At 36.9% G+C, this 26,378-nt stretch overlaps 1 protein-coding gene across 1 annotated transcript; it reads right to left on the bottom strand.

Annotated features, from left to right (window-relative positions):
• Positions 1 to 66: 66 nt before the first annotated feature.
• On the bottom strand, positions 67 to 26,378 carry LOC127436833 (SCY1-like protein 2). The gene is made up of 18 exons (XM_051691269.1): positions 26,242 to 26,378; positions 22,289 to 22,476; positions 21,520 to 21,677; positions 20,539 to 20,683; positions 20,230 to 20,379; positions 18,480 to 18,701; positions 16,909 to 17,025; positions 16,695 to 16,820; positions 15,600 to 15,776; positions 11,543 to 11,665; positions 11,330 to 11,443; positions 11,082 to 11,214; positions 10,131 to 10,249; positions 9,844 to 9,944; positions 6,363 to 6,441; positions 6,176 to 6,268; positions 5,801 to 5,920; positions 67 to 4,334 (listed from the first exon to the last, which is right to left on the bottom strand). Exons 2-18 carry the CDS (start codon positions 22,463 to 22,465, stop codon positions 3,705 to 3,707), a joined length of 2,784 nt encoding a protein of 927 aa, XP_051547229.1. The 5' UTR covers positions 22,466 to 22,476; positions 26,242 to 26,378; the 3' UTR covers positions 67 to 3,704.

The following is a 26,378-nucleotide window of genomic DNA, read 5'->3' as shown; positions in this document are numbered from 1 at the left end:
TTTTAAAATTATTTTAACCAACAAATGATGATGAATCTCAAGAAGAACATTCCCAGATTTCTTCACCCACCCCCCCAAAAAAAAAAAAAAAAAAAAAACACTTATTATTGCATGACATTTAAGCACATTTACTCTCCAAATTCTTAGTACTGTATTGCACCCAGATGTATTACTGTTTGTGTGTAATTCTCATTACTGTTAGACATCCTGTCTGGATTTTTTTTTTTTTTTTTTTTTAAATCAGTATATATTTGGTTTATCACAAAAATACTATTTTTTTTTTTTTTGTCCATAACAATAATAGGAATGCAATTTTTTTGTTTTGTTGCATTATTGTAATGATAAATGATGGGATGTGCTTAATTATCATAAAATAATGTAACAATGCAAAACATTTTTAAGGTCCTAAAAATAGGCTTAATTTCCTTTATGCATAATAAATATATGCATATAATAAATATTAACTCAATATGCATATGCAATATGCAATTATAATATATATATATATATATTATTTTTTTTATTTTATTTTATTTTTTATTTGGGATGAAATATGATCCACGACATTTTCTTGACAGGTTTCGTGAGATTCACCCATAAATATTTGCATGCCAAGTCTGTTAGAGAAACTGAATTGTAGGCAATAAAGACTACATGAAGGTAATTCCATTGTGTATTTTGCTAAATCTTTGCATGAAGTCATCTAAACGTAAGACAACATGACCTTGGAGCGTGATGTAAAACTCACTGGGCCCACACTATAAATACTACAGCTGTAAAAAAAAAAAAAAAAGAGGGAACTGGGAAAAGTGGGTGTTCCATACCAAATTCAAGCCAGATCTGAGTTTGCTAAAACTACAGTTTTTGGTAAACATTATATCATGAAATTACTTCTGGGTTTCTTTTGTAATAATGTGCATTGATGAATTGTCCACAATAAGACTGGGAACATGTTAACAGTTTTAATTTTGATTTCATGTTATTGTTATAATTAAAAGAAGCTACTAACTAAGGACAAAGATGTTACTCTTGAAATAATCAGTTTATTTGATTTCAAAAATCCCCATCTTACTAACAATCCAGTTCACATTTCTTTTAATTTAAACGAACCCAAATATTTATATACTTTAATTTAGACTATTTGAAAACTACCTGTAGTGAAACACTCATACAGCGAGTCATTTTCACAATCCCCATAACAGACCTGTTATTGCACAACTCTCAACATAAGGCCTCTCATTCATAAGACCAGGAAACACATTCCTTTTAAATAAAACCAGTCTTTCTTCAAGAAAGTGTTTAACTTGAAACAGTACTTATAAAAACTCCAGTGGCAGTTCATCTCTATATAATGTACATTTAGTTCATATAGTTTGTAGAAATAATACACATTTTGGTGATGCTGTGTTGCAGCTATATGTTTGGTCATGATATAGAATAATATGTTTGGTTGGTCACTCCCCACAGCAAGAAACTGCCCATATCTTGCAGTGATAATGATAAAAACAAAAAACAGTAGACCGAATGTGGCAGTAACTTCCAAGCAACACAAAATAATAACAAACACAGGGCAGAAAGTAACGACAGAAACTGAAAGGTGGACAAACACAGTAATTGTGTCATACAGTAGCCATTACAGGCCAATGAAGCACAGACTCATTTTAAAATGTCTGAAGCCCTACAGTTTTCAGTTCTACTACATTTAGTGCACCTTCAGTATGAAAGCAGTGTCCTTTCATTAGAGGGTGAATCTTTCACAAACATTTCCGTCATATTTCAGCCCAAAACCAAGAGAGAGAAAAAAGAAATTATATTTTGCATAAGGAAAACTTATTTTTGGAGATTTTTTTCTACATAGTTACATTTTAATTTCAATTAAGCACATTTCATTTAAACTGTAAGGTATTTATACAAAATGGTAACTGATACTATACACGTAATATGTACACTAAAGTAAACATGTCTTGTATTATTTTATGATTTAATCACTTTGTCTTTGTTTCTTTAATAGAAAGATACTTATTACTGAACCATGTTTACCACGAACTGGTCCGTGGAAATAAAGCAAACTAAACTCACAGCACCTCCTGAGATGATCAGAGATCATTTGCAGCATTCTCATACACAACATTATTCTTTAAAACAGTTTTCAAGGCGAATGAAACTGAAAAAAAAAAAAAAAAAAGTGAAAACTCTTTACATGTGCTTGTTCCACAAGACAGGCTCGCTCTGAACAAACAGCGAATCAGACACGAGCATTGACGGCTTTTGTTTTGTCTGTTCTAAAAATATAATAAAGTGTGTTTCTTCAAGCGCGTGTCTTTGTGACTAACGGCATTTCTTGTCATGTGTCACTCCGAGACGTTGCAGGTAGATGAGCAAAATTACCCACGCATGAAATATATTTGGACGAGGAGCTTGTGAACGGGATTCAACCTCGACACATTTCGCGGGTGTTAGTTTCACACCCTAGGCTATTGTTTAATATATCTGCTGATTTCCCAGATCCATGGTCTTGCCACTTCCCGATATTGTCGATCATCGTGTGCTAACTGAGTGTGGCAATCGGCATCAGGATCTGTAAGATATCGTTGATATCCGATTACATCGCCCTATCGCCCAGCCCTAAATGATAATAAAACTTTTTTTCACATTATTGTAATGAGAACTAAACTATTTTTTTGCATTAATATAATGACAATTAGATTTTTTTGCATTACAACAATGAAAGTACGATTTTTTTCACATTACTGTAATGAGAATAATTTGTCATTTTATGGTAATGAGAATATTTTTTTCCATGATCATCATAATTGGATTTTTCGCATTACGGTAATGAGAATATGGGGAGAAAATGTGCTTAACTGTCATGATAATAATGCAAAAAATGTTTATGGAAAATATAATTTCTTACATTTTTCTTTTCATTTTGATGTAAAATATGACTTAGACATTTCTTTGTGAGATTTGCCTAAGAAGCTCTTTCTTCAGTGCACCAAGTATATCAGTATGGACCTTAAACAATAATCACCAGTTACATTATATACACATCAACAAACAAATTATAAATTCATTTATTTAGGCCATGACTGTGGACAGCACCAGCTTCCACCTCTTCGTTGCTTACAGGGTGAGCATTTTAGTTCAGAGTTGAAAGAGCAATTGAGAGACTTCCTTTATTGGCAAACAATCAGCAAAACAGCAAATCCTGTTGATGATGTTGCCATTTGTTTTGAAAGTGGAAGATGGCTCGTTCAGGCAAGGAGTGAACATGAGAAAAAGGAAAAAGAAAGCAAAACCAAAAATGCTTGAGACTGCCCCTTGGTTACGAAACATCTATTTTGAATACTCCACAGTGTGCTTGTGGAAGCTGTGGTATGTGTCTCAAGCTATGGCTTATGTATGCAGCATGATGATCCACCGACAGAAGCCCCAATGGGTAGAGCACAAGCTTCTCTTAGAAACGTGATGGTTTGTTGTTCAGTCCTTTTGATTTACACCAGGAGATAAGTTGACTGTTTGCAAAAGGTGCACCATGATAAGAGCTAAAAAAGACAAAACAAGCCAGAAAAACAATTTTAAACACTCTTTCAAGCAGAGATCCCACGTCCAACCTTCCCACCAAATTTTAACAGTCATTGTCGCTGCTGATGTTTCACTTTTGATTCCTAATCAAGTAAGAACCAAAACAAGAGCCAAAAGTTTTAACCAAAGAGGTCTTTAAGGTCACTGTTAACTGAAGCACTTTGTTTCATCATTCCAGTATTCACTGCTGGAGCGGCAACAGGTTGCGAGAAGTTCTGCGGGTTGAAGAAAGGGTTTGCCTGCATCCCAAACCCACCCTGGACCCCCGCCATTCCCATCGGAGCTGCCTGCATGGGTGCAGTCTGGGAAGGCTGGCCCGTACCAAACTGGCTGAGCCATGGGGAAGGTGCAGTGGTTCCTGAGGTCGGTTTGGGGGCCATTTGGTTCAGGCTTACTTTGGGTTTGTTAGAGGTGAAGAGGGAGTCTAGGGCGGAAATATCAGAGGGCTTGTTGGACTGGTTTTGGGACAGGGCGCTGAAATTTGGAACGCTCGTAGTGGTGGCCATGCCTCCATAGAGGCCAGGATTGGTGGGTCTCATGCCCATCCCCATACCCCCTGTCTGGAAGCCTATGGGCGAGTTGAAGCCATTGCTGATGGAGCCCATGTTGCCCATTCCACCAATGGAGGGTCCAGAAGGGAAGGTGGAGATAGTTCCCCCCTGCATGGGCATCGTCCTGGGCCCAGAGTTCAGCGAAAGGTTGTTCAGAGAGGTCATGCTGTTCAGAAGACTGCTGGTCAGATCTTTTGCCTGACAGTGAACAAATAAAATTTCTTCAGTAATCAAGTACAACACAGACAAAAATAGTTTAAGATAATTTACACCACAAGCCATCACAGCAACGTCAATCACAAAAATGACTCTAAATCTACCATTAAGATTCATCCGACTAGTATCACAAGACGCATACAATATTTGCCCTAAATGTAAGGGATGCACCGATATAGAACTTTTAGGGCCGATAACGATAACCGCTAATTCCCAGCTCATTGTGGCCAATACTGATAATTGATAATAGCTACTTATTAAAAAAAACGACTCAATTGAAACAACATAGGTGTTGTTTAAAAGTTTGGAATCTGGTTCCATAGGGATGCACTGATATGAAATTTCTGTGCCGATACCGATAACCGATAATTTTACTTTTTGCCTTTTAACCCTTTAAAATGGAGCTGCTAGCTAAGTAATTAAAAAATATATCATATTTACTTGAAACAAAATAGGTGTTTGTTTAAAAAAAAAGAAGAAAAAAAAAAAGAAGTGGAATATGGCAGGGATGCACAGTTGGCAATTTCTGGGTCAATACCAATACTGATAACTGATAATCTTTTAGCATTTTAACCTTTTAAGCTGGAGCTTCCATCTGTTTAATTAAAATTGCTCACTTGATACAGAAAAATTGTGCACAAATGTGCATGCTCCATCTTATTCAGAGAAAGAAACAGAAAAAGGAAAACGGAATATCATTATTTATTCCAGATGAGCCCCAAAAACAACATATTTCACTGCATAGATGTTGAAATAATCCTCAAGAGCGACATGACATGCCAGCTTGGCTTTAACACTATCAATCCTGGTCACACACTGACTGTTGCTGACCGCCTGACAAGGAGATTCTCTGCCGCAAAAATATCTGCGGTAATTCCACCATCAGTGCAATAATAATTTTTATTTCCAGTTACCGTCTGCCAATATATAGTGAACCCCTACTAATATGTAAATAAATTTTTCTATTTATAGGTCATGTATAAACAGGAGCCACCAACAAAACAGCTCCTGCAATCTGCCAACTTAAAATCAACATAAAAGAACATTCGCAAACCATTTTACTAATAACCCACTTCACTAATGTAATATGACAGTTTTTTTTTCCGAGTTAAATTCTGCTGTCAAAGAGTTTGAGCCAATCATGAGTTCTAATTTAGCTGAGACAATTTAAATGCATATTCAGCTTCAAATAAACTGCACAGCTTGCTAAATAGTATGTTGTTTAATTCAGTTAATAAATAGTAGCTGCCTACTATATTTCTGTTACAGCCAAGCATAATTTTCAGCAAATTACATCAGAGATTTTGAACAGTGTTTGAATGGTATAAAAAACAAAAATCAGTTCAACTTTTACCAGAAAAGTTTAATTAGCAATTTGACTAATTTAATGTGTTTCATATGAGAAAGTAGCTGTGTAGATTTGATGGTACCGCTCTCCAGCACGTTACCTGTAGTGTTGTTGCTGCTGGTTTAATGCTCTGTGGAGCCAAAGGCTGCTGGCTTCTCAGTTTAGCAGCCTGTTCCTGCTCTTTAGCCAAACGCTGCTTTTCCTCCAATGTGAGAGACACCTGAACAAACCACAAACAACATTTAGTACCCAAGAGGATCACGCCAACCAGGCCTAATAGGTACGAATAGGTACAAATACTAATGATAAATAGTGTTAAACAATACATTTAATTAAATTGCATGCGTTAAAGCTTTAAATTTGACAGTTCTAGATAAAAAGTCACTTTCTAAAGAGTTTCAGATTTGGACACAAATGAAACAAGAAGTTATTATCTTTCAGTTTTGCTTCTTGTTGGATGTTATGTTGAACTCACTCTTGAGGGCTGAGAAACAGTTGAAGAGGAGGAACCGTTCTCTTTACCATTCACACCTGCACTTCCTGAACTGCCACCAAAAATCTCATCAATCTATCAGAACACAGAGAAATACATTCCATTCCAGTGTAAGCACATTTAAAGTGGCAGGTGATTTGTGGGAAATGCAACAGGTGTAGTTACTCACTTCTCTGACTTGTGTGGCTGGACTGGGGGTGCTCTTAGTCTCCTCTGATTGGTTCATCTGGTTTGTAATGTTTAAACTCCTGAAAAATACAGAATACAGTTGACAACAAATTGCAAAACAGGGTTTAGTCAATGCTGCATTTACAACATGTCGGAATAAGCATAATTATGACTTCCCAACAAGAGCCTAACTGCCACAGAAAGTGACAAAAAGCCCCCATGACAATGTGGGGGCAAAAAATGCCTTTTAACCCTAATCTTCTGTTGGGGTCTTTTTTGATCACTTGTGAAATTTGCTTCTTTAAAAAAAGGGTGAGATATTAAACATCCACAGTGAAGAACACACACACACACACACATTTTTTGCTGTTGGTTGTATTTTTTTTTATTCATTTCTTCTATTGAGTTATTGAATCAGGATGTTTGAAATAAATAATGGGTAACTAAAATCTAATGTGGCATCATTGCAAAAACTGACTCAAAACACCTCAAACCAAAAAAAAAAAAAAAAAAGCTAAACTGACAAAAATAATGATTTTTTTTATATATCTAAATGCATAACTAGTCATAAGATCTGAAAACAAAAATCAGTTTGCTACAATTTGCTACAGGCAAATGAGTTTACCTCTGCAGCCATCTGCTGGTTATATGTTGTAATTTCACATCTAATGTTTTTTTTTCTTTTTTTGCTCTGCAACAGTAATCTGCCCACAATGCATGACAATATGTCCCTGAATAAAATTGTGACATGTTGTCAAAAAGTAAAAGTGAATTTAGCATAAAATGTTCTTATTTTATATAAAAATGAATGGCATTGTTTAGTCATTTCGAGGTAAATAAGTAGTGGTCAACCAATATACTGCAGAGGCCGATAAATCGGCCGAAATTCTGAATTTTTTAATAATCGCATCGGGCGATACATTTTCCTGTTTGGCTGATTTGTTTTTTGAGGGCTCTGAAAATTACCTGCTTGTATGTGAAGCGACTGAGACATGTAAATGACCAGTCACTGTTCGTTTTGTTGTTATGTGCCATCGTGTTACTACAGTAATAGGCCGGTGTGCAATACAGTCTCATTTAAACAGTCCGCATATCAGAGCAACGGCAGACGAGTTTGAGCTCATAATGTTAAAGTGCTCGCCTGTTTCATTCTCCCTCTCTCTCCTCAACAGTTCCCTGTAACTTTTAACTGTCTTGTCTAATGATAAAAAGGCAAATATCAATAAAACTAGTATCATATACTGTCTGCAAGTATGCGCATATCTCGTTTAAACAGATGTAATAAACAAACCTCTCAAAACTTGAGCAGATCCAGCATCCAGTGGAGTGCTCATAAATCTTCCTCTGAGGCAAGTATTATAACAGTCTCTCCTTAACAGTTCTCTGTAACTTTTAACAGTCTTGTCTAATGATAAAAGGCAAATATCAATAAAACTACACGGTATCATATACCATCTGCAAATATGCAGATATCTCATTTAAACAGATGTAATTCATGAACCTCACGAAAATCCAGCATTTTCTTCCCGTCGAGCGCTCATCTAATATCTTCCTCTGAAGCGCATATTCTATCAGCCAGAAACAAAAACTTCAGGATCAAAAGTTCCTCTGATTCACAAATCATGACAGTCAGTCCGTGACAATCCAAACAGTTGATCCAGGCTGTTTAAACTGTCAGGAGACTGCTGCTTGCGCTGGATCCACATGCGTGAGTGCAACTTCAAAGTAAAAGCGCTTCACTTGTAAATGTCTTATTCACTACACACTATATGTACAATTGGTTTGATTCAAATTGAAGAAAATGCAATTGTTAATGCGCTCATGCCATCCATGGTTGCTGGACTACTGTGTGTACTGTTATTTCCTTCTTAATATATTAACAATTTCTTCATGTGCAAATAAATTAATAGAATTTGATGACTAAACAGAAATCAGAAGAAAATGCTATCTACCATTTAAAATGCAATATTATTATTTTTTATTATTTTTTACAAAGTTAAAGTTTAGTGTGAAATTAAGTAAATATAGTGCTAAATCAGAGTTTATTCATTTTTTAGCAATTTTATGTTCATGTTCATTATTCATGTTATTTACTATATTAAATTGTGTAATATATCAGCATTGTATCAGCCTATCAGCTACCCTGCTCTCTAGATATCGGCATCAGCCATTAAAAAAACCCATTTCGGTCGATCACTATAAATGAGGTAAATAAAAATTCCACAACTCCCCAAAAAACTTCACAACTTTAAAGTTTTAAAATCATTGAAGTTAGTGATATAACATTTGTTAAAAAAAATAAACATTTTGGTACAAAATCATGTGTGTGGGCTTATATTGGCCCAGTGGGGGGCACTCCCTGTGAAAAAAAAAAAAAAAAAAACAATAATATTGACATAATAAATGAATAACCACTTGCTTGATCCGAACAAAATAGGTGTCATTTTAAAGCTTAGAATCTGGACTTTATAGCTGATCCTACCAATTCTCAAACAATGCTTTTTTAGTTTACTGACAAATTAGAACTGTTTCATTCTCATCATTTGAAAATTTATCACAACAATTATATTCAGAGTTGGTAAAACCATAAAAAAAATGAGATGAATGAAATGCACACTGATACACACAAATATAATAAACAGGAGTGGCTTTTTGTCACGTTTTTTCTTTATTACTTCCTGAAACATATATATAACAGACAATGACATACCATAACTTACAGTAGACTATCCTGATTCAAACGAGCCCAAACACAACATAAGGATTAAATTTAAGTATCTGACATAAACAGATTAGACACCGTTTATGCTTTAAATGGAAAAAACAAAAACAAAACAAAAAACATTGCCCTCATAAAGGTAAAACATGTACCTGAAAATCAAATCCAGGTGGCAAACATTGTGTGAAAGTTAATGTGAAAGTTAATTTCAGACACTGGTTCATGACTAGTAAAAACATAATTGACGAACTCGTAATTCAAAGCATGAAACTCCGAAACTTTATGGAAACTCCGACTTTCTGACACCAAAATGGCTGCGACTTGAACGATTAAAAGTAGTTACATCTACATATTTCTGTTCCATATTTATTCTAATTTTACTATTGATAATGTCTCAATTATATAAGATAGTTTATATTTTATTTGAAAATAAACAAAAACTTAAAATAGGGATTACTGTTTGCATAAATGGCAAAAACAGTTTCTTGGCCACCAAGTTAAAGGAACAGTTCGGCCAAAAATGAAAATTTGCTACGATTTTTTTAATCGTTTGTAAAGACATGAGGCTGAGGAGATTTTTAATTTTGGGTGAACTATTCCTTTAATAACAGCCAGCTCAATTCAACCAAGAACTGGATCTGAAAATTTGAACGCATCATAAAACCATAAAAATCAGAAGCCTTTTATTATTCTGAATAGAATTTTTGAAAAGGAATAAAGAGAAACCGTGACAATCAAATGAATAAAAAAATAGAATTGGCACCTCTGTTGTTCCTGCATGATGTGCAGCTGCTCTAGTTTGGTCTTATGCTCCGCCTCCATGCGACTCAACATGTCCCTGATCACAGCCATGAAAGAGTTAAACTGAAAAACACCACACACACACAAGAGCATTTACAAATATTTGAGTATAGGTGTGCATAAGAATCTATTGACTAAGTTCAAGTTACATTTAATAGAGTTTATATTCGATGGATGAACAACAATTTTGTATTATTTAGCAGACAAATTCTGTGTATAGCATACATGTAAGAGAGTGTGTGTGTTTACCTGGTTAAGGTTAAGGTTGTTATCAATACTGAGTGATACCAGATGAGGTAAACTCTTTCCAGCAAGGTGCTCTTTAGGGATGCCCAGTTTCTTGTGGGTGAAAGTGCACTTGTAGATGCCTGAAGGAAAACAAAGAATAAAAGCATCAAGAATCAAAGTTATTTTAAATAGTCTTCATTTCCTGATGTGCATAAGATAAGAGCAATAATATTATTCAGGATACTTGCATTAAAATTTCTGCAAGGATTAAATTCAGTTTAATTAAGTTCAGATTTATATACTTTTATACAAAAGCAATTGCAATCGAGACCAACTTGATTGCATCATTCACAGCGCGTCAAAAGCGTGGGCCGATGCTGCAGAGCTCTTCTGGAGCACTTTGTTGGCCGTGATTCTCTGAATGGTGGATGTTTTCTTTTCAAGATTCATGGTTAATGTAGTACCTCACCAGGGATTCTGCTATTAAAAACGTTGTTTAAAAAAAATAACACTGACTGATGACTTCAGAAGAAGTATATACCATCGATTAACCACCCTGGAGCTCACAGTATGTCCGTCTTTAAAGGTTTGATTGACAGATTGACAAACACACACTTAATTGCACAATGAATTGCTGTCATCTGTAGGCTTACATTCAGTGATATAAGGACAAAAACAAACAACATATTGACATATATTTCCACATTTTGTGTTGTCAAATCAATGCTTTACTCGTCTGCTACAATAATACAATATATTTTAATCTGGATATCTGAATTATTATATTTATTATAGGCCCTACATATTCTATTTTATTATGTATTATTTATATTGGGCTATCTTTATTTGGGGGACTTTCTTAGCATTTATTGCATATACATCGATTAATTCAATAAAAAAGTGTTCGATTGACAGCCCTACTTTCCACAGTTATTAAAATGTATTAAAAAAACTCAAAGTGAAAAGAAATACCCAGAACACCCATGAGCACAGCAGGCTCTCTGGATGGAATCTGTTGCAGGAATGGTAGAATTTCATCAATGACGAACCATTTATCCAGATATTCTAGAATTTTGCCTAGGCACACCAGAGAGTTCACCCTCACCTGGAACAATGGCAACCAAAGGACAAAACAAACTTCCTTTAGAACCAGAATCTTGATAATCTATTATTGAAAATTCAATTCTCACAAGAGCCACAAGAGATGAAAGGACACAAACCGCTAGTGAGGAGGTTTGTAAACAGGCAGATTTGATCCGTGGAATGAGTGCATTCTTCATGGAGGGATACTCGATCAGATTGGCAAACGTGGGAATGATATTCAGACAAAGCTCCTGTTTAGCAAAGGAAAAGAACACAACAAGCAGTATTTTAGATATACATTCAAATTGAAGTTTTTAAACCACATGCTCAAAGTTTATCATGTGGTCAACCTGTATTTGAGTAGATGGAGCCTCCATTGCTCTATACACCATGGGCAGAACACTGCTCTTGATGTCTTCAGGAGGGGTTTTGGTCAGTAGTAGATCCATCTTTTGTAGGAATATCAGCAGGATCTAAGTATACAGAGATAGAAATGAGGAAATCAGAGGGTGATGGAATATAATTTCCATGAAAAATGCCTTAAACATCTCTATTGTGCCAATGGATCTACAGTTGAAGTCAGAAGTTTACATACACTTAGGTTGAAGTCATTAAACCTCATTTTTTAATTACTCCACGGATTTAATATTAGCAAACTATAGTTTTGGCAAGTTGTTTAGGACATTTACTTTGTGCATGACATGAGTAATCTTTCCAACCATTGTTTACAGACAGATTGTTTCACTTTTAATTTACTTTATCACAGTTCCAGAGGGTCAGAAGTTTACATACACTAAGTTAACTGTGCCTTTAAACAGCTTGGAAAATTCCAGAAAATGATGTCAAGCCTTAAGACAATTAGCTTCTGACAGGAGGTGTACTGAATTGGAGGTGTACCTGTGGATGTATTTTAAGGCCTCTTTGCTAGACATCATGGGAAAATCAAAAGAAATAAGCCAAGACCACAGAAAAAAATTTGTGGACCTCCACAAGTCTGGTTCATCCATGGGAGCAATTTCTAAAAACCTGAAGGTACCACGTTCATCTGTACAAACAATAGTACGCAAGTATAAACACCATGGGACCACGCAGCCATCATACCGCTCAGGAAGGAGATGCACTCTGTCTCCAAGAGATGAACATAGTTTGGTGCAAAAAGTGCAAATCAATCCCAGAACAACAGCAAAGGACCTTGTGAAGATGCTGGAGGAAACAGGTAGACAAGTATCTATATCCACAGTAAAACGAGTCCTATATTGGCATAACCTGAAAGGCTGCTCAGCAAGGAAGAAGCCACTGCTCCAAAACCACCATAAAAAAGCCAGACTACAGTTTGCAAGTGCACATGGGGACAAAGATATTACTTTTTGGAGAAATGTCCTCTGGTCTGATGAAACAAACATTTAACTATTAGGCCATAATGACCATTGTTACATTTGGAGGAAAAAGGGTGAGGCTTGCAAGCCGAAGAACACCATCCCAACCGTGAAGCATGGGGGTGGCAGCATCATGTTGTGGGGGTGCTTTGCTTTGACTGGTGCACTTCACAAAATAGATGGCATCATGAGGAAGGAAAATTATGTGGATATATTGAAGCAACACCTCAAGACATCAGCCAGGAAGCTAAAGCTCGGTCGCAAATGGGTCTTCCGAATGGACAATGACCCCAAGCATATCTCCAAAGTTGTGGCAAAATGGCTTAAGGACAACAAAGTCAAGGTATTGGAGTGACCATCACAAAGCCCTGACCTCAATCCGATAGAAAATTTATGGGAAGAACTGAAAAAGCGTGAGCGAGCAAGAAGACCTACAAACCTGACTCAGTTACACCAGTTCTGTCTGGAGGAATGGGCCAAAATTCCAGCAACTTATTGTGAGAAGCTTGTGGAAGGCTACCCAAAATGTTTGACCCAAGTTAAACAATTTAAAGGCAATGCTACCAAATACTAATAAAGTGCATGTAAACTTCTGACCCACTGCTAATATGATGAAAGGAATAAAAGCTGAAACAAATCATTCTCTCTACTATTATTCTGACATTTCACATTCTTTAAATAAAGTACGGAAGTGATCCTAACTGACCAAAGACAGGGAATGTTTGTACGATTAAATGTCAGGAATTGTGAAAAACTGAGTTTAAATGTATTTGGCTAAAGTGTATGTAAACTTCTGACTTCAACTGTATCTGCCACTAGAAATGGGAGATTTATCGCATATACACAATATATTTGAGATGATTTAGCTGGTAACATAAAATTATGCAACATTGTGATTATTGCAATGATTGTGATGCACTTTTTATTTAGCCACTAAGTTCCCTAAGCAGTGTGTCTGAGTAATTTTCCAATCCTTCACTGTCTCGTAACTTGAGAGTATATGCGCGTTAAGACACAGATGTTTTAATTGCATCTTTGATATAAACCTCAGAAGCACAAATGGAGTTAAAAGCGGGAAATTCAATTACAACCCTAATTCTGAAAAAGTTGGGACAGTATGGAACATGTGAATAAAAACAAAAAGGAGTGATTTTTTTATTTGATTCACCATGTGCTATACTGAAAGCACATCAAAAACACATTATTTTATGTTTTATTGTGAACCTAATTGTTTTTTGGAAAATTAAAAGTTGAGAGTAAAAATTTACGATTAATAACAATCTGATGAGTTGAAATAAAAAAGTGATGTGAAACAGCAGATGTTAAACAGGTGAGGCAATTGTGTTATAAAATACAAAGAGCCTCCAAAAAAATGCCTTTCGTCCTTCAAGATAAAAGGATGGGTCGAGGCTCGCCAATTTGCCAATAGATGCGTCAGCAAATAATCTAGCGCTTTGAGAACAATGTTCCCGAAAGACAAATTGGAAGGATTTTGGGCATTTCACCCTCTAAAGTGCACAATATAGTTAAAAGATTCAAGGAATCCAATAAATTCTCTGTGCTTAAAAGGCAAGGCTTTTTTCGTCTGTAATGGATATTATGACATGGGCTCGGGAATACTTTGATAAACCTTTGTCAGTCAACACCATTCGGCGCTGCATCCAAAGATGCAAGTTAAGGTTTTACTTTACAAAGAAGAAGCCATACATCAACACTGTACAGAAACACCGCCAACTTCTCCAGGCTCGGTTTTTATATGAGATGGAAAGTAGAACAGTGGAATTGTGTTTTGTGATCCAACGAGTCCACATTTCAAATAGGGTTTTAAAAAAAAAAAAAAAAAAAAAAAAGAAGCCTTTTTGTTGTCCAGGCCAAAGAGGAACAAGACCATCCAAGCTATTATCAGTGTCAGGTACAAAAGCCAGTGATGTCATGGTATAGAGGTGTGTCAGTGCCCATTGCATGGGTAACTTGCACATCTGTGAGGGCACCATTAATGCAGAAATATATGTACATATTTTGGAGCAACATATGCTGCCATCTAGATGCCCTCTTTTCCTGGGACATCCCTGTATTTTCCAGCAGGACGATGCCAAACCACATAGTGCTCTGATTTCAAGTTCGTGGCTGCATAATCAGAGAGTGCGGGTGCTAGACTGGCCTGACCTGTCTCCAATGGAGAATATGTGGTTATATGAAGTGCAAAATATGGCTATAAATCCCCGTACAATTGCACAACTGAAGACCTTCATAATGGATGAATGGGGGAAAATTCCACATTCTAAACTTAACAAACTTGTGTCTTCAGTGCTCAAATGCTTTAGTTTTATTACAAGAAATGGTAAACACTTGACTATCTCAACTTTTTTAGAGTGTGTTACAATCATCTGATTTGAAATTAGTGTATATTTTCAATAAAAAATTAAAATAAAATACAATTAATTCCCAAGGTCTAATAATCACACATCAAATAATATGTTGTTGTAGTGCTTTCAACATAACACATTTTAACTAGATTTCTAATGCATTTTATTTTTTGCATTTTGAATCTACTGGCAACAGTGGCTGCGTTGAAATGATGGTTCCTCTGATTGAAATAAAAAATAAAAAAAAAACACAATTTTAAGCCATTTTAGAGCAAATACATACATTTGGAGATTATAAAGAATTTCTTTAGCTATACTGTCCAGTGCTATCTGCAACCTCATTATGACAGCAAAAAATGGACATAACTCCAACAGAAAGACTTTATAGTGACTTGCACAGACAAACAAATGTGAAAATAAAAACTACCACAAAGACAAATGTTCAAACCTCACTTACCATGTTGCTTGCCTGACAGCATGAAAAAAAGAAAGCAGTTACTTTGAGAAAAAAGCCATTTCCTGTGACCCGAGCACCAGTCTGTACTTTCTGATTATGTGACAGCAAACTACATTTAATAAAACATATATAAAGCACACTCTCCATCCACAGGATATTTGAGTGTCTAGAGTGGATTATGGGGAAGAACTGAACACAGATGGACTACCTGTACAGGCTCCTGTTGTTTGAAGATGGGGGTGAGGTCTGGGAGCACGAGGCGGATGTATTCTTCTTTTGTGCACTCTTCAGCGATGAGCAGCACGTTTGGAAGGACAAACGGAACCATATCAGGATTCGCAAACTCAGACGTGAGCGCCGGCAGGATTCGGTATATTATCACTCTCTGAAGGGGGGGGTACAGAGAAACAGACACATCCCATAAACTTTTTTTGAACAGTGCAGTACCGGAAGCTGCCTATATTTTCTGAATGAACACCACAAACACTTTTCAGTACAAACTGCAATATATAAATCAAGTAATTGTTATTAGTAATCATTACAAATGAACCATTAAAACAACATGAAAACAAAATGACTGATCTCTATTGTCTTATTTTGCACAATTTATCAATGAATGCTAAAGTTAAAAATGTTATATTTATAATATGCTTATAATTTCATCTAAATGTAATTACTTTCTCCACCTGTGAAATTACCTTTTCTTTTCTGCTGATGTAATTAAGGCCATGTGGGCAGGACAATAAAAAAATAATACCAAAATGTAGGCCATGATTCACCAGTAATCTTCCTCTCTACCGTAGCACTCAAATCTCATTTGTACTTGTGTTCAAATAAAAAAGGGGACCTTTAGACTTTGACAAACACCACTGGTTCAAGAGCGTCACGTTTGAAAACTCTTACTGTGGCAAGTTTGAAAAATGTAATTTGAGAACTACAACAGGGGGGTAGTAAATAAAACCTCAAATTTCGGTCTGTTCCTCACATAAAGCTATTGCATGACTTAAGAAGACTTGGAATACAGCATGAGTCATATTAACTACTTTTATGGCAATGCTATTTTGCTCTTTTTTAGGCTTAACAGCATAAATGACCAACCACTTTCCTTGTATGCAAAGCAAAAGCCCAGACATTCTGCTCTCATCTTTTGTGTTTCATGTTAGTGAGATAACACACCCGTATAATAATGCACTCCGTATGGATAAGGGTGAATAAATGATGACAGTCATCTCATTCTTGTGTAAACAGTTGCTTCAAGAAAAATAAATAAGCTGAAAGTCTGTGTGCAACCATTTGTTCTTGCCTTAGGCAGCTTGGGCAAAACTTTGGGCAGGCCTTTGTAGAACTGAGACTTCTGCAAGTTGTCCTGCTGGAAAAGTGAGTCAAAGTACTGAAGAGTCATCGCTCCTACATCATCGAAGAAGGGAATCTGAACACGCACACATTCATAGTTGTAAAATTATGTCATCAAGTATGCAAATGGAGAGAAAAAGCGAGGAAAGAAAGGGAGATCTGACCTTTGTCATCTGATCAGCATCAGGACGCACGTTGGACGTGACGCTAAGCAACATTTTTACATGTTCCCTCACCTCCTCTGGGACCTGACTCAACACTCCTGGATTCAAATGACTCAGCTAGAAACAAAATATTGTCATCAAACAGAGTTTCAGGACAGGGAGACAAATGGAAAGCCAACAAGAAAATAATACATAAAGTGAACCTCAATGAAGTGCTATCATTGACATTGGACAGACCAATTTCTTTGACTTGACAATGTAAAAATAATGTGGAAGAAGCAGCTGAAAAGTCAGCATTGATAAAGGGGTATTGATAAATGTTTATACGCAGTTCACGTTTTTGATTGCTATGGAAAAAAGTTTCTTCTTTCTTTTTATTCTTATAATTTTCAACAGCCCAAATTGCGACAAAGGGTGGCTTTTGAAGTAAAAAAAATTAGATTTGTTTTGATTTGTTTAACATTTTGTCACTCCAATATTTTCCACACTTCCACATATCCACATTCTTTCATAGATTTGATAACTTTACTATTATTCTAAAATGTGGAATATAGTAATAATAATGCATTAATGTATTTGAGTTCAAATTTAGTAAATATTGTATAAAGAAATGTTGATATTAGAGGTCAACTGAAGGTGGATTTTGCCAGTACCGATAACTATGGGCTGATAGTTTTAAAATCGATTTATAGAATGTAAAAAAAAACAAACAAAAAAAAAAAAACGTAGTCTTTCCTTACTATAACGGTAACAGACATGAGGCTACAAGACTCCAAAATGAATAAAAACTCAGATGTAGTTATCAACCAAAATCCCAATGTTCATCAGAAAAAAATAAAGATCTGGTGCGTAACGTGGGACTTTTATCTATAAACAAGCCTGAAAAACACAGGGGACTCTTATTTTGAAATGACAGAGACTTAGCACCATTACAATGCTCTATATTTCAGTATTAACCAAATTCAGTTTTTTAACAGCCTATAGTATATTGTACATTCACCAGATGAAGGGTTTTGTAAATACATATACAGTATATTTCACCAGATGAGGTTTAACGAGGAATAAGGTTTATTATTATTCAAAAGATTTGAGCTGACGGAGCACATTTCCATATACTCGCATTTTTCTTTGCATGCCCTCGCTTCAATTTAAAACACTTGATTGTCTAACAAAATATGCATTCAAGTGAGGATAAAAATATGGATGAATGTTGTCAATAATGAAAGATTTAGATACAGCAAATCCCCACGAGGTGTCAGTGATTGTTTTTTTATTTCACCTCTAGAGGCTGCAGTAATACTGCAGAACCAAGACATTTTAAATGTAGAACCCTCCAGCTCCAGCCACAGAGTAACACGGAGGAATAAAAACATAAACAAACTATCGGCACAGATTTTTACAGATAGTTCCAAAAAGTGACAATCGGTACCGATTAATCGTTAAGGCCGATATATCAGTTTTCCTCTTGTTGATATTAATTCCAGCAATTTTGTACACATCTGTACGTTTTTGTGTATGAAAAATATAAAAAACACCAACCACATAAATACGTGTTGTGTACAATCCCTCACCTGGTCGAGCTGTCGGCTGAAGCTCTTGAATATGTCCTGCTTGTTGACCTGAAAGATGGGCTTCCCTTCATTAAACACGGCATGGAATAGCACACCTAGCGAGTACATGTCAGAAGCCGCATCACAGCTGACTGACAGGATGTACTCAGGGGCGACATACTCGGGGTTACGCAGGCAGAGAGGTGGTAGATTGGGGTCCCACTCTTTACACACATACTTGGGCTAAAATGCACAAATATACACACACAAAATCTTAAGCACATTAATAGATTCCCTTTGACAAGACAAGCTAAAAAGATTTGTATAGTTCTGGCAGCTTCATATCGGATTTTTAGGACTTTAAAGTCAACATGAAAGTGTGATTGCAACCCATTTTACTTCTATAATGTGACGTAGAGTACTGTGCAAATGTTTTAGGCACTTGTGAAAAATGTTGCATAGTGAGGATGTCTTCAAAAATAACGGCATAAATAGTTTTCATTTATCACTTAACATCATACAAAGTCCAGTAAACATGAAAAAGCAATCAATATTCGGTGTGACACCTTTGCTTTTAAAACAGCACCAATTCTCCCAGGTTCACCTGGACACAGTTTTCTTGGTTGTTGGCAGATAGGATGTTCCAAGCTTCTTGGAGAATTCTCCACAGTTCTTCAATCTATTTAGGCTGTCTCAGTTGCTTCTGTCTCTAATCCCAAACTGACTCTGTTCAGTAGGGGGCTTTGTGGGGGCCATGACATCTGTTGCAGGGCTCCCTGTTCTTGTATTCTAATCTTTTCTATTTGCAAAAGTAATGTTTGGGAGTCGAAAATGTACATTTCCTATTGACACACTAAATGACAACATTTAAATGACAAATGTTTTTGTGAAACATCTTATGTGCCTAAAACTTTTGCACAGTACTGTATTTTCCAAGTGAAATAAGGGAGAAATGTGTGGCAAGACTTGATTTTATCCATTATCCAGGAATTGATTTGATTATGAAAAGTGGGCATTACATGCCAGAACAGCGGTGGATATGAGGAGGTGTTTTGACCAGGACATGGAAGCTAAGAGCATCTTGACGTATCCCAACGGTAATGCTTATTTTTAAATGTAGCATTATTTGAAATTATTGCTGTAAACTTTTTATATTAACATTAACCAGCATTAAATTACTGCCTTAACTATTGGCAAGATTTTAAAAAGGCTGCATTACCTACTAAGGTTGCCTTAAACTATACCTAACTATCAAATTGGCTCTTTGTTAACATGAACTAATAACCCAGATGACCTAAGTGATGTAAGCCAAATAAGGCAAGCTGTTTCAGAGGTAGAGCAAGTTCTTCTTTTTCTTCTTTCAGCTGCTCCTGTTAGGGGTTGTCACACGGGCCATTCGTAATCCGCATATTTGAATTGGCACAGGTTTTACACCAGATGCCCTTCCCGACGCAACCCCCGGTGGCTGGGGGACACTCACTCACACCTACGGGGCAATTTAGAGTCTCCAATTCACTTAACCTGCATGTTTTTGGACTTGTGGGGGAAACCGCAGCACCCGGAGGAAACGCATGCAAACACAGGGAGAACATGCAAACTCCACACAGAAAGGCCCAGTTGAGCCAGGACTCGAACCAGGGATCTTCTTGCTGTGAGGTGACAGTGCTAACCACTACGTAATTTCCAAAACCAGGAATGCGTATTAAGAACGTAAAAAGGGTCAGTATTCATTTCATGCCAATTTTCAGGAACAATAAATCCAGTTACTAACTTCAGTGTCAGAAGGGTTACTAGACGAGATACTGAAGTCAAAGCCCATGATCTTCCAGGCTCCGCTCTTATTCAAGATTACGTTCTCTGGACACAAGTTACTATGAACCATCTTCACGCCACTGTGGAGGAAGGACAAACCCTCTGAGATCTGCAAGAGTCGGAAAGAGAGGAATCTCATTAGCTAAAAATGTATGAGTCAATCGGATACTAAAACAGAAAAGCTCATGTATGTGTTATAAGAGAGTGCTTGTGTTTCTCACCAGTTGAAGTGAGACACTGCATTAACATTTCTGCTCTACGGTCTTACCTGCAGTAAGCCGTACTTCGTCTCCACGTCGTAGAGATTATATTCTTTGATGTCTGTGGGAACGGGGCTAGGGAGATTGTCCCAGTGGCCAAGCACATTAGCTAGACTAGCGAACACAGGCTCTGTGCAGAACGCTAGACAGTCTCTAGAGATACAGATACAGACACAAAGACATCTAGTGAAAACAGCAATGTTTAGAGGTAAACCGATATATCGCTTTTACCGATTAATCGGTGATGATAGTTGCTTTTTTTAACTATCGTTATCGGCAAAAATCTATGGCGATAGTTGCCAATAGTTTTTATCATTTCATCATTTCAAAATAAGAGTCCCCGATCTGTTTTCGGGCTTGTATATACTTCAAAGTCTCATATTATGCACCAAATCTTAATTTTTTTCTGGTTATTTTTGGGATTTTGGTTGAACAATAAACTGCATCTGGGATTTTATTCATTTAGGACTCTTTGACTGTGCCTGTCATAGTAAGGAAAGAATAATACTTTTTTTAGACATTCTATAAATCAATTTTAAAAACTATCGGTCGATGAATCGGTTATCAGCCTCTTCCACCACCTTAGTTATCGTATCGGCAAAATTCACAATCAGTCAACCTCTAGCAATGAAACAAATAGGAACTGGTTTTGTTGGTAATCTTGGAGATATTCTTGAGTTTTAGACATTTGGCTCTTTCTGTAGACAAGCAAAAAAAACCTTTCTTTACTACTGAGTCTTCTAATCAGTTTAATTTCACAACTTGAAGAAAAATCTGTGTCAACTGAGTGAATACAAAATGAAGCTAATTTTCATTCGAATGCTGATAACACTGCGGCTATTTGTCAAAACCTATTAACTAGAATTTAATAACTTATATAATAATGTTATTTTCTGACATCATTTGAATGTTTGTCTATGTTACCCAACAATGCAATCTAGGTAGGCAGCTCACTAGGTCGGTGTTCATGTGTGCGTGTTTGTGGTCACCTGGACTCCTCAAGCGGATGCTGGACGGTGAGGAGGCGTGGATGTCTTAACCGGGTCAGCTGCTGGACTCCTCTCTTGAGCGAATCGATGATCTGATCCTTCTCAAACTTCTGATAGCGGTCAATGAGCTTCTTATCAAACACAAAGACTGCCACTTCCTGTGAACAACAGAAGCAAATATGGGTGGGCAATAAGTACAAATTTACATTGTGAAATTCTTGAAATGTTTAGTGCGTTACAAATGTGCACTAACTGCTCGGCTACGACTCAATAACTCTTTTAAACCATAAACGGCATGTAATTCTAGCTGGGTTTTCGATTATCAAAAAGACTACGGTTAATGTCTGCACTACAACTTTGACATATTTCGATTGTGACACAGTCACATCACTTAAGATTGTTTAGAATTACTCATGTTATCATTATAACTTCTGTTTATGCAATTCGGATTATGAAAACAGAATGTAAGCACATTAATGGAAAAGCATAATTTAATAAAACAGCATCTTGCACTATCTATGCTGCAACTATAGAAAACAAAAAACTTCAAGGACAAAAACTTCCTCTTTCACAGTTACATGAAAACACAAAAACATCAAATGTTTCAACAGATCTGTTGTAACCTCATTCAGTGTTCTTGCTTCTACAGAACATCCTACAAGCAAAAGTAAACTTTAATGAAACATAATCAGGTGCTATTGTGTCATATTTATAGGTAACTGAATACAAGTTTGAAAACGCACTTAGTAGTATAGTTACCCCCTCGCACCTGTTTGGTGGATTTTTTCGTGCCGTTGTAGATCCTCCAGCACATTCCAGGACCCCCACTGGCGATATGACGGCCCACCTCAAACTCCCGTGTGACGGGGTTACCCATGACAGCGCTGGTCATGTCACCCGCCACCTTGGTGACGGTGCTCTTCAGTTTATTGAGCATGGACTCCATGATTTCACTGGCTGTCAATTTGAATAGGAAACACTGCACGTTAATGCATTAACTGCATTTAAGCTTTATTAACTATTTAGTCATGCCTACAAGCTTTCCATTGGCCAGAGACACGGCAAACTGAGATTCATTTTCTACAGAAAATGTGTGAGGCGCTTGCCTGTGATAAGGTTGCTAGGGCATTGCTATGTGATGGTGTTAGCAACCACGAGCACACCTATCTCGTTGTTAGGGTGCTAAATGGTTGCTAGGGTATTCTGGGTGATTTCTCTATTGTTGCTAGGGTGTTCTGGGTGGGTTTTTTTATGGTTGCTAGGGTGCTATAATCAATGCTCGGGTGTTTTTGTGGTTGCTATATCATTGCTAGGGTGCTATAGAGTTTTTAGGGTGTTGTTGGTGGTTGCTCATTGTTAGGGTGCTATGTGGATTCTAGGGTGTTCTGGGTGGATGCTATTTTGTTGCTAGGGTGCTATATGGTTGCTAGGGTGTTCTGGGTGGTTTCTTTATCATTGCTTTGGTGATCTTGGTGGTTGCTATATCATTGCTAGGGAGCTATATGGTTGCTAGTGTGTTCTGGTTGATTGCTATATGGTTGCTAGGGTGTTCTAGGTGGTTGTTATATGGTTGCTAGGGTGCTATAATCGATGCTAGGGTGTTCAAGGTGGTTGCTATGTTGTTGCTAGGGTGCTATATGGTTGCTAGGGTGTTCTGGGTGGTTGCTAAATCATTGCTAGGGTACTATATAGTTACAAGGGTGTTCTAGGTGGTTGATATATTGTTGCTACAGTGTTAAGTGTGGCTGCTATTATGTTGCTAGGGTTTTCTGTGTGGTTGAGATATCATTGCTAGGGTGTTCTGTGTAGTTGCTATATGGTTGCTAGGTTATTCTGTGTAGTCGCAATATAGTTGCTAAAGTGTATGGGGATGGTCACTATATCCTTGTTAGATATTTCTGGGGGGGTTGTTATATCATTGGTACAGTGTTAAAGTCACCATGAAACGGAGGTAATGACCGACTTTATTACTGTATTGTGACGTATTTCTGAGTGAAACGGCTTTCCGAACGAGAAAAAAATTAGGGTGGGGACTTTATGTTAGGACAATTTTTTCCTCATTTAAAACATTTTACTTCTAAAGGAATGAATTGCATTTTCGAAACAACTGTATAAAATCATGAGCAACCACATGAGATGAAAACACCGGTTATATCAGTAACCTTATAAAAGCTGTTTTATTCTACATGAAGAGGGTCTCCTCATGGGTGCTCCCATGTTAGAATCACATGACCAGTCAAATATTACTCGCTTAATCTTTGTAACTGCCCTGTTATTGGACACTTTTACTCATGGACTCAATTAATCCTGGCTAACTGTGAATGGTCAATTTCTACAATGGCATTGTTAACTAAAAACAACTGCCTTCGAATGACGCTGCATCCACACTTCTAGGTGTCAGTGTATGTCCAAGTCAAAATGACATAAACAAAAATCTTACACCTTTACTGCAAGTCTATATAATATTTATTTATTTTAATTTTTTTGCCCAGTTTATCATCTGCCTGGTGAAAACTGAAAGTCTGATTGGCCCTTCGCTACGCTCCGTCCCCCTTGGTTACGGTTGCTTGCTTTGACAAGCTCTGCAGAACTCCCCATTGGAATGAATGGGAGATTGCCTTGAACAGCGCTGTTTTCGGCCAAATATTCTCATAAACAGAATGGATAATAGTTTTACGTGGGCTGGTATGAAGAGTGACATTGTAATGCATATTTATCTTAAGTTTTTTCTAAAAGAAATTGTTTAATTACTCAGTAATTTGATTATGAAACTGTGTAGACTGTGAATCAGAATCAAGGCAAACAGTTATTACAGTCACTTGAAAACAGAAAAACTTCATTTAATAGCGATTACCCATCTAATACCATTAGTGTAAGTGAACAGAGCGGTTTATAACGTCTGATAACACACTCATTTTGATTCAGTGAACTGTTTATTTATCATCACTTTTACTATAACTTGAATCAATTCATAAATTAATTAAGGTTCAGTTATTATTACTAATATTACCACATTTTCAAGATCATTTGTCACTTACACATCCTTAAGTTACAAGGATCTCCACGATCCCAGATCATTTATTACCATTTATAATGTAAAGCTAACTAAAAATGTAACACTAAAAATAGAGATATAAACTATTGACAGTAATGCAATGTTCTAGGTTCAATACAAGTCAAGCTAAATTTACAGCATTTGTGGCATACATTTTACTACCACCAAAAATAGACAAGGGATGAGACAAAATCATTTAAAAAATGCAAAAGCAAAAAATGAGTTTGGGGCCTGGGTAGCTCAGCGAGTAAAGATGCTGACTACCACCCCTGGAGTCGCGAGTTCGAATCCAGGGCATGCTGAGTGACTCCAGCCAGGTCTCCTAAGCAACTAAATTGGCCCGGTTGCTAGGGAGGGTAGAGTCACATGGGGTAACCTCCTCGTGGTCGCTATAATGTGGTTCTCGCTCTCAGTGGGGTTTGTGGTGAGTTGTGCATGGATGCCGTGGAAATTAGCGTGGACCTCCACACACGCTGTCTCCGTGGTAACGCGCTCAACAATCCACGTGATAAGATGCATGGATTGACGGTCACAGACGCGGAGGCAACTGAGATTCATCCTCTGCCACCCGGATTGAGGTGAGTCACTACACCACCATGAACACTTGGAGCACATTGGGAATTGGGCATTCCAAATTGGGGAGAGCAAAAAAAACAGTTTCAGTGAGGCACTTATAATGGAAGTGAATGGGGCCAGTCGATTAACATTAAAATACTCACCGTTTCAAAAAGAGCCACAAGATGTAAACAATATACATGTTAACATGATTTTAGTATGATCAGATTAGGGATTTACTCGAGTTACAGTGTTTACCATATTACAGGGTTTGCCGCCATTATGTCGTAATGACAACAAAGTTTTCATTTTGAATATAACTTTAAACAAATGAGGTTAGTAAGTGATTTTATCACACTAAAATCATGTTAACGTGTGTATTGTTTACGTCTTGCAGCTATACTTTTGACACCGTGTGTATTTTAATGTTTATCGACTGGCCCCATTCACTTCCACTGTAAATGCCTCACTTTTTTTTTTTTTATAAATGATTAACAAGTCGAAATTGTTTTTTGTGGTAATCAACATAATGCCACAAATCCTGTCGACTGAGCTTTGAGCCTGTATCAGTCATATAAAATCATTTTTAACATTATATCTGTGTTTGTTAGACATAGGAAGTGACATAGTTGCGTCATAAGGCATCCTGCGAGTGTGTGTGACGTATTCAACAGGAAATATTAAATAAATGAACACCTGCCAGGTGTGACAGGTGTTTTTCTGACACATTGAGAACCCCACCTCTTGACACCAAACATATGGAAATTACCGCAACTACTCACTATAACTTAACATGAGACGAAACTGATTAAATAAGATGTGCAAGAATGCGGTAAATGTACGCAGCTCGCTTTTGAGACTCCACCATATATGTGATGTAGCTGAAAATCATTTGCGTTCCTGAAGGCTACAAAATGTCAAACCTACATCACTTCCGTCATTTTAATATGTGTTATTCACTATCAGTCAGGTAATCAACTTAAACTTAAATTCACACTAAAAAAAAAAACATAATACAACACGACAGCAGCTGAGCTAACAGGCTAATGCTAAATGGAGTCAAAGACTGAGGATGAGAATATAGCTCATAAACATAGAGAATTCATACTAACCTTTATACCAGATGAGGTGACAGCGAGATAAAAGTAATATAATTGAGTACTGAGGGGCGTCAGTGGCGGTGGCGGTTAACAGCCTTCATGACAGTTCAGCACAACACCTGCGATTCCGTGTGTGAAGCCGGAGGAAA

Source organism: Myxocyprinus asiaticus, chromosome 47 (genome assembly GCF_019703515.2).
Source record: "Myxocyprinus asiaticus isolate MX2 ecotype Aquarium Trade chromosome 47, UBuf_Myxa_2, whole genome shotgun sequence".
In the NCBI taxonomy this organism is placed as follows: domain Eukaryota; kingdom Metazoa; phylum Chordata; class Actinopteri; order Cypriniformes; family Catostomidae; genus Myxocyprinus; species Myxocyprinus asiaticus.
Note: the sequence above shows the minus strand (reverse complement) of the source record. Positions and strands in the feature narration are given on the sequence as shown.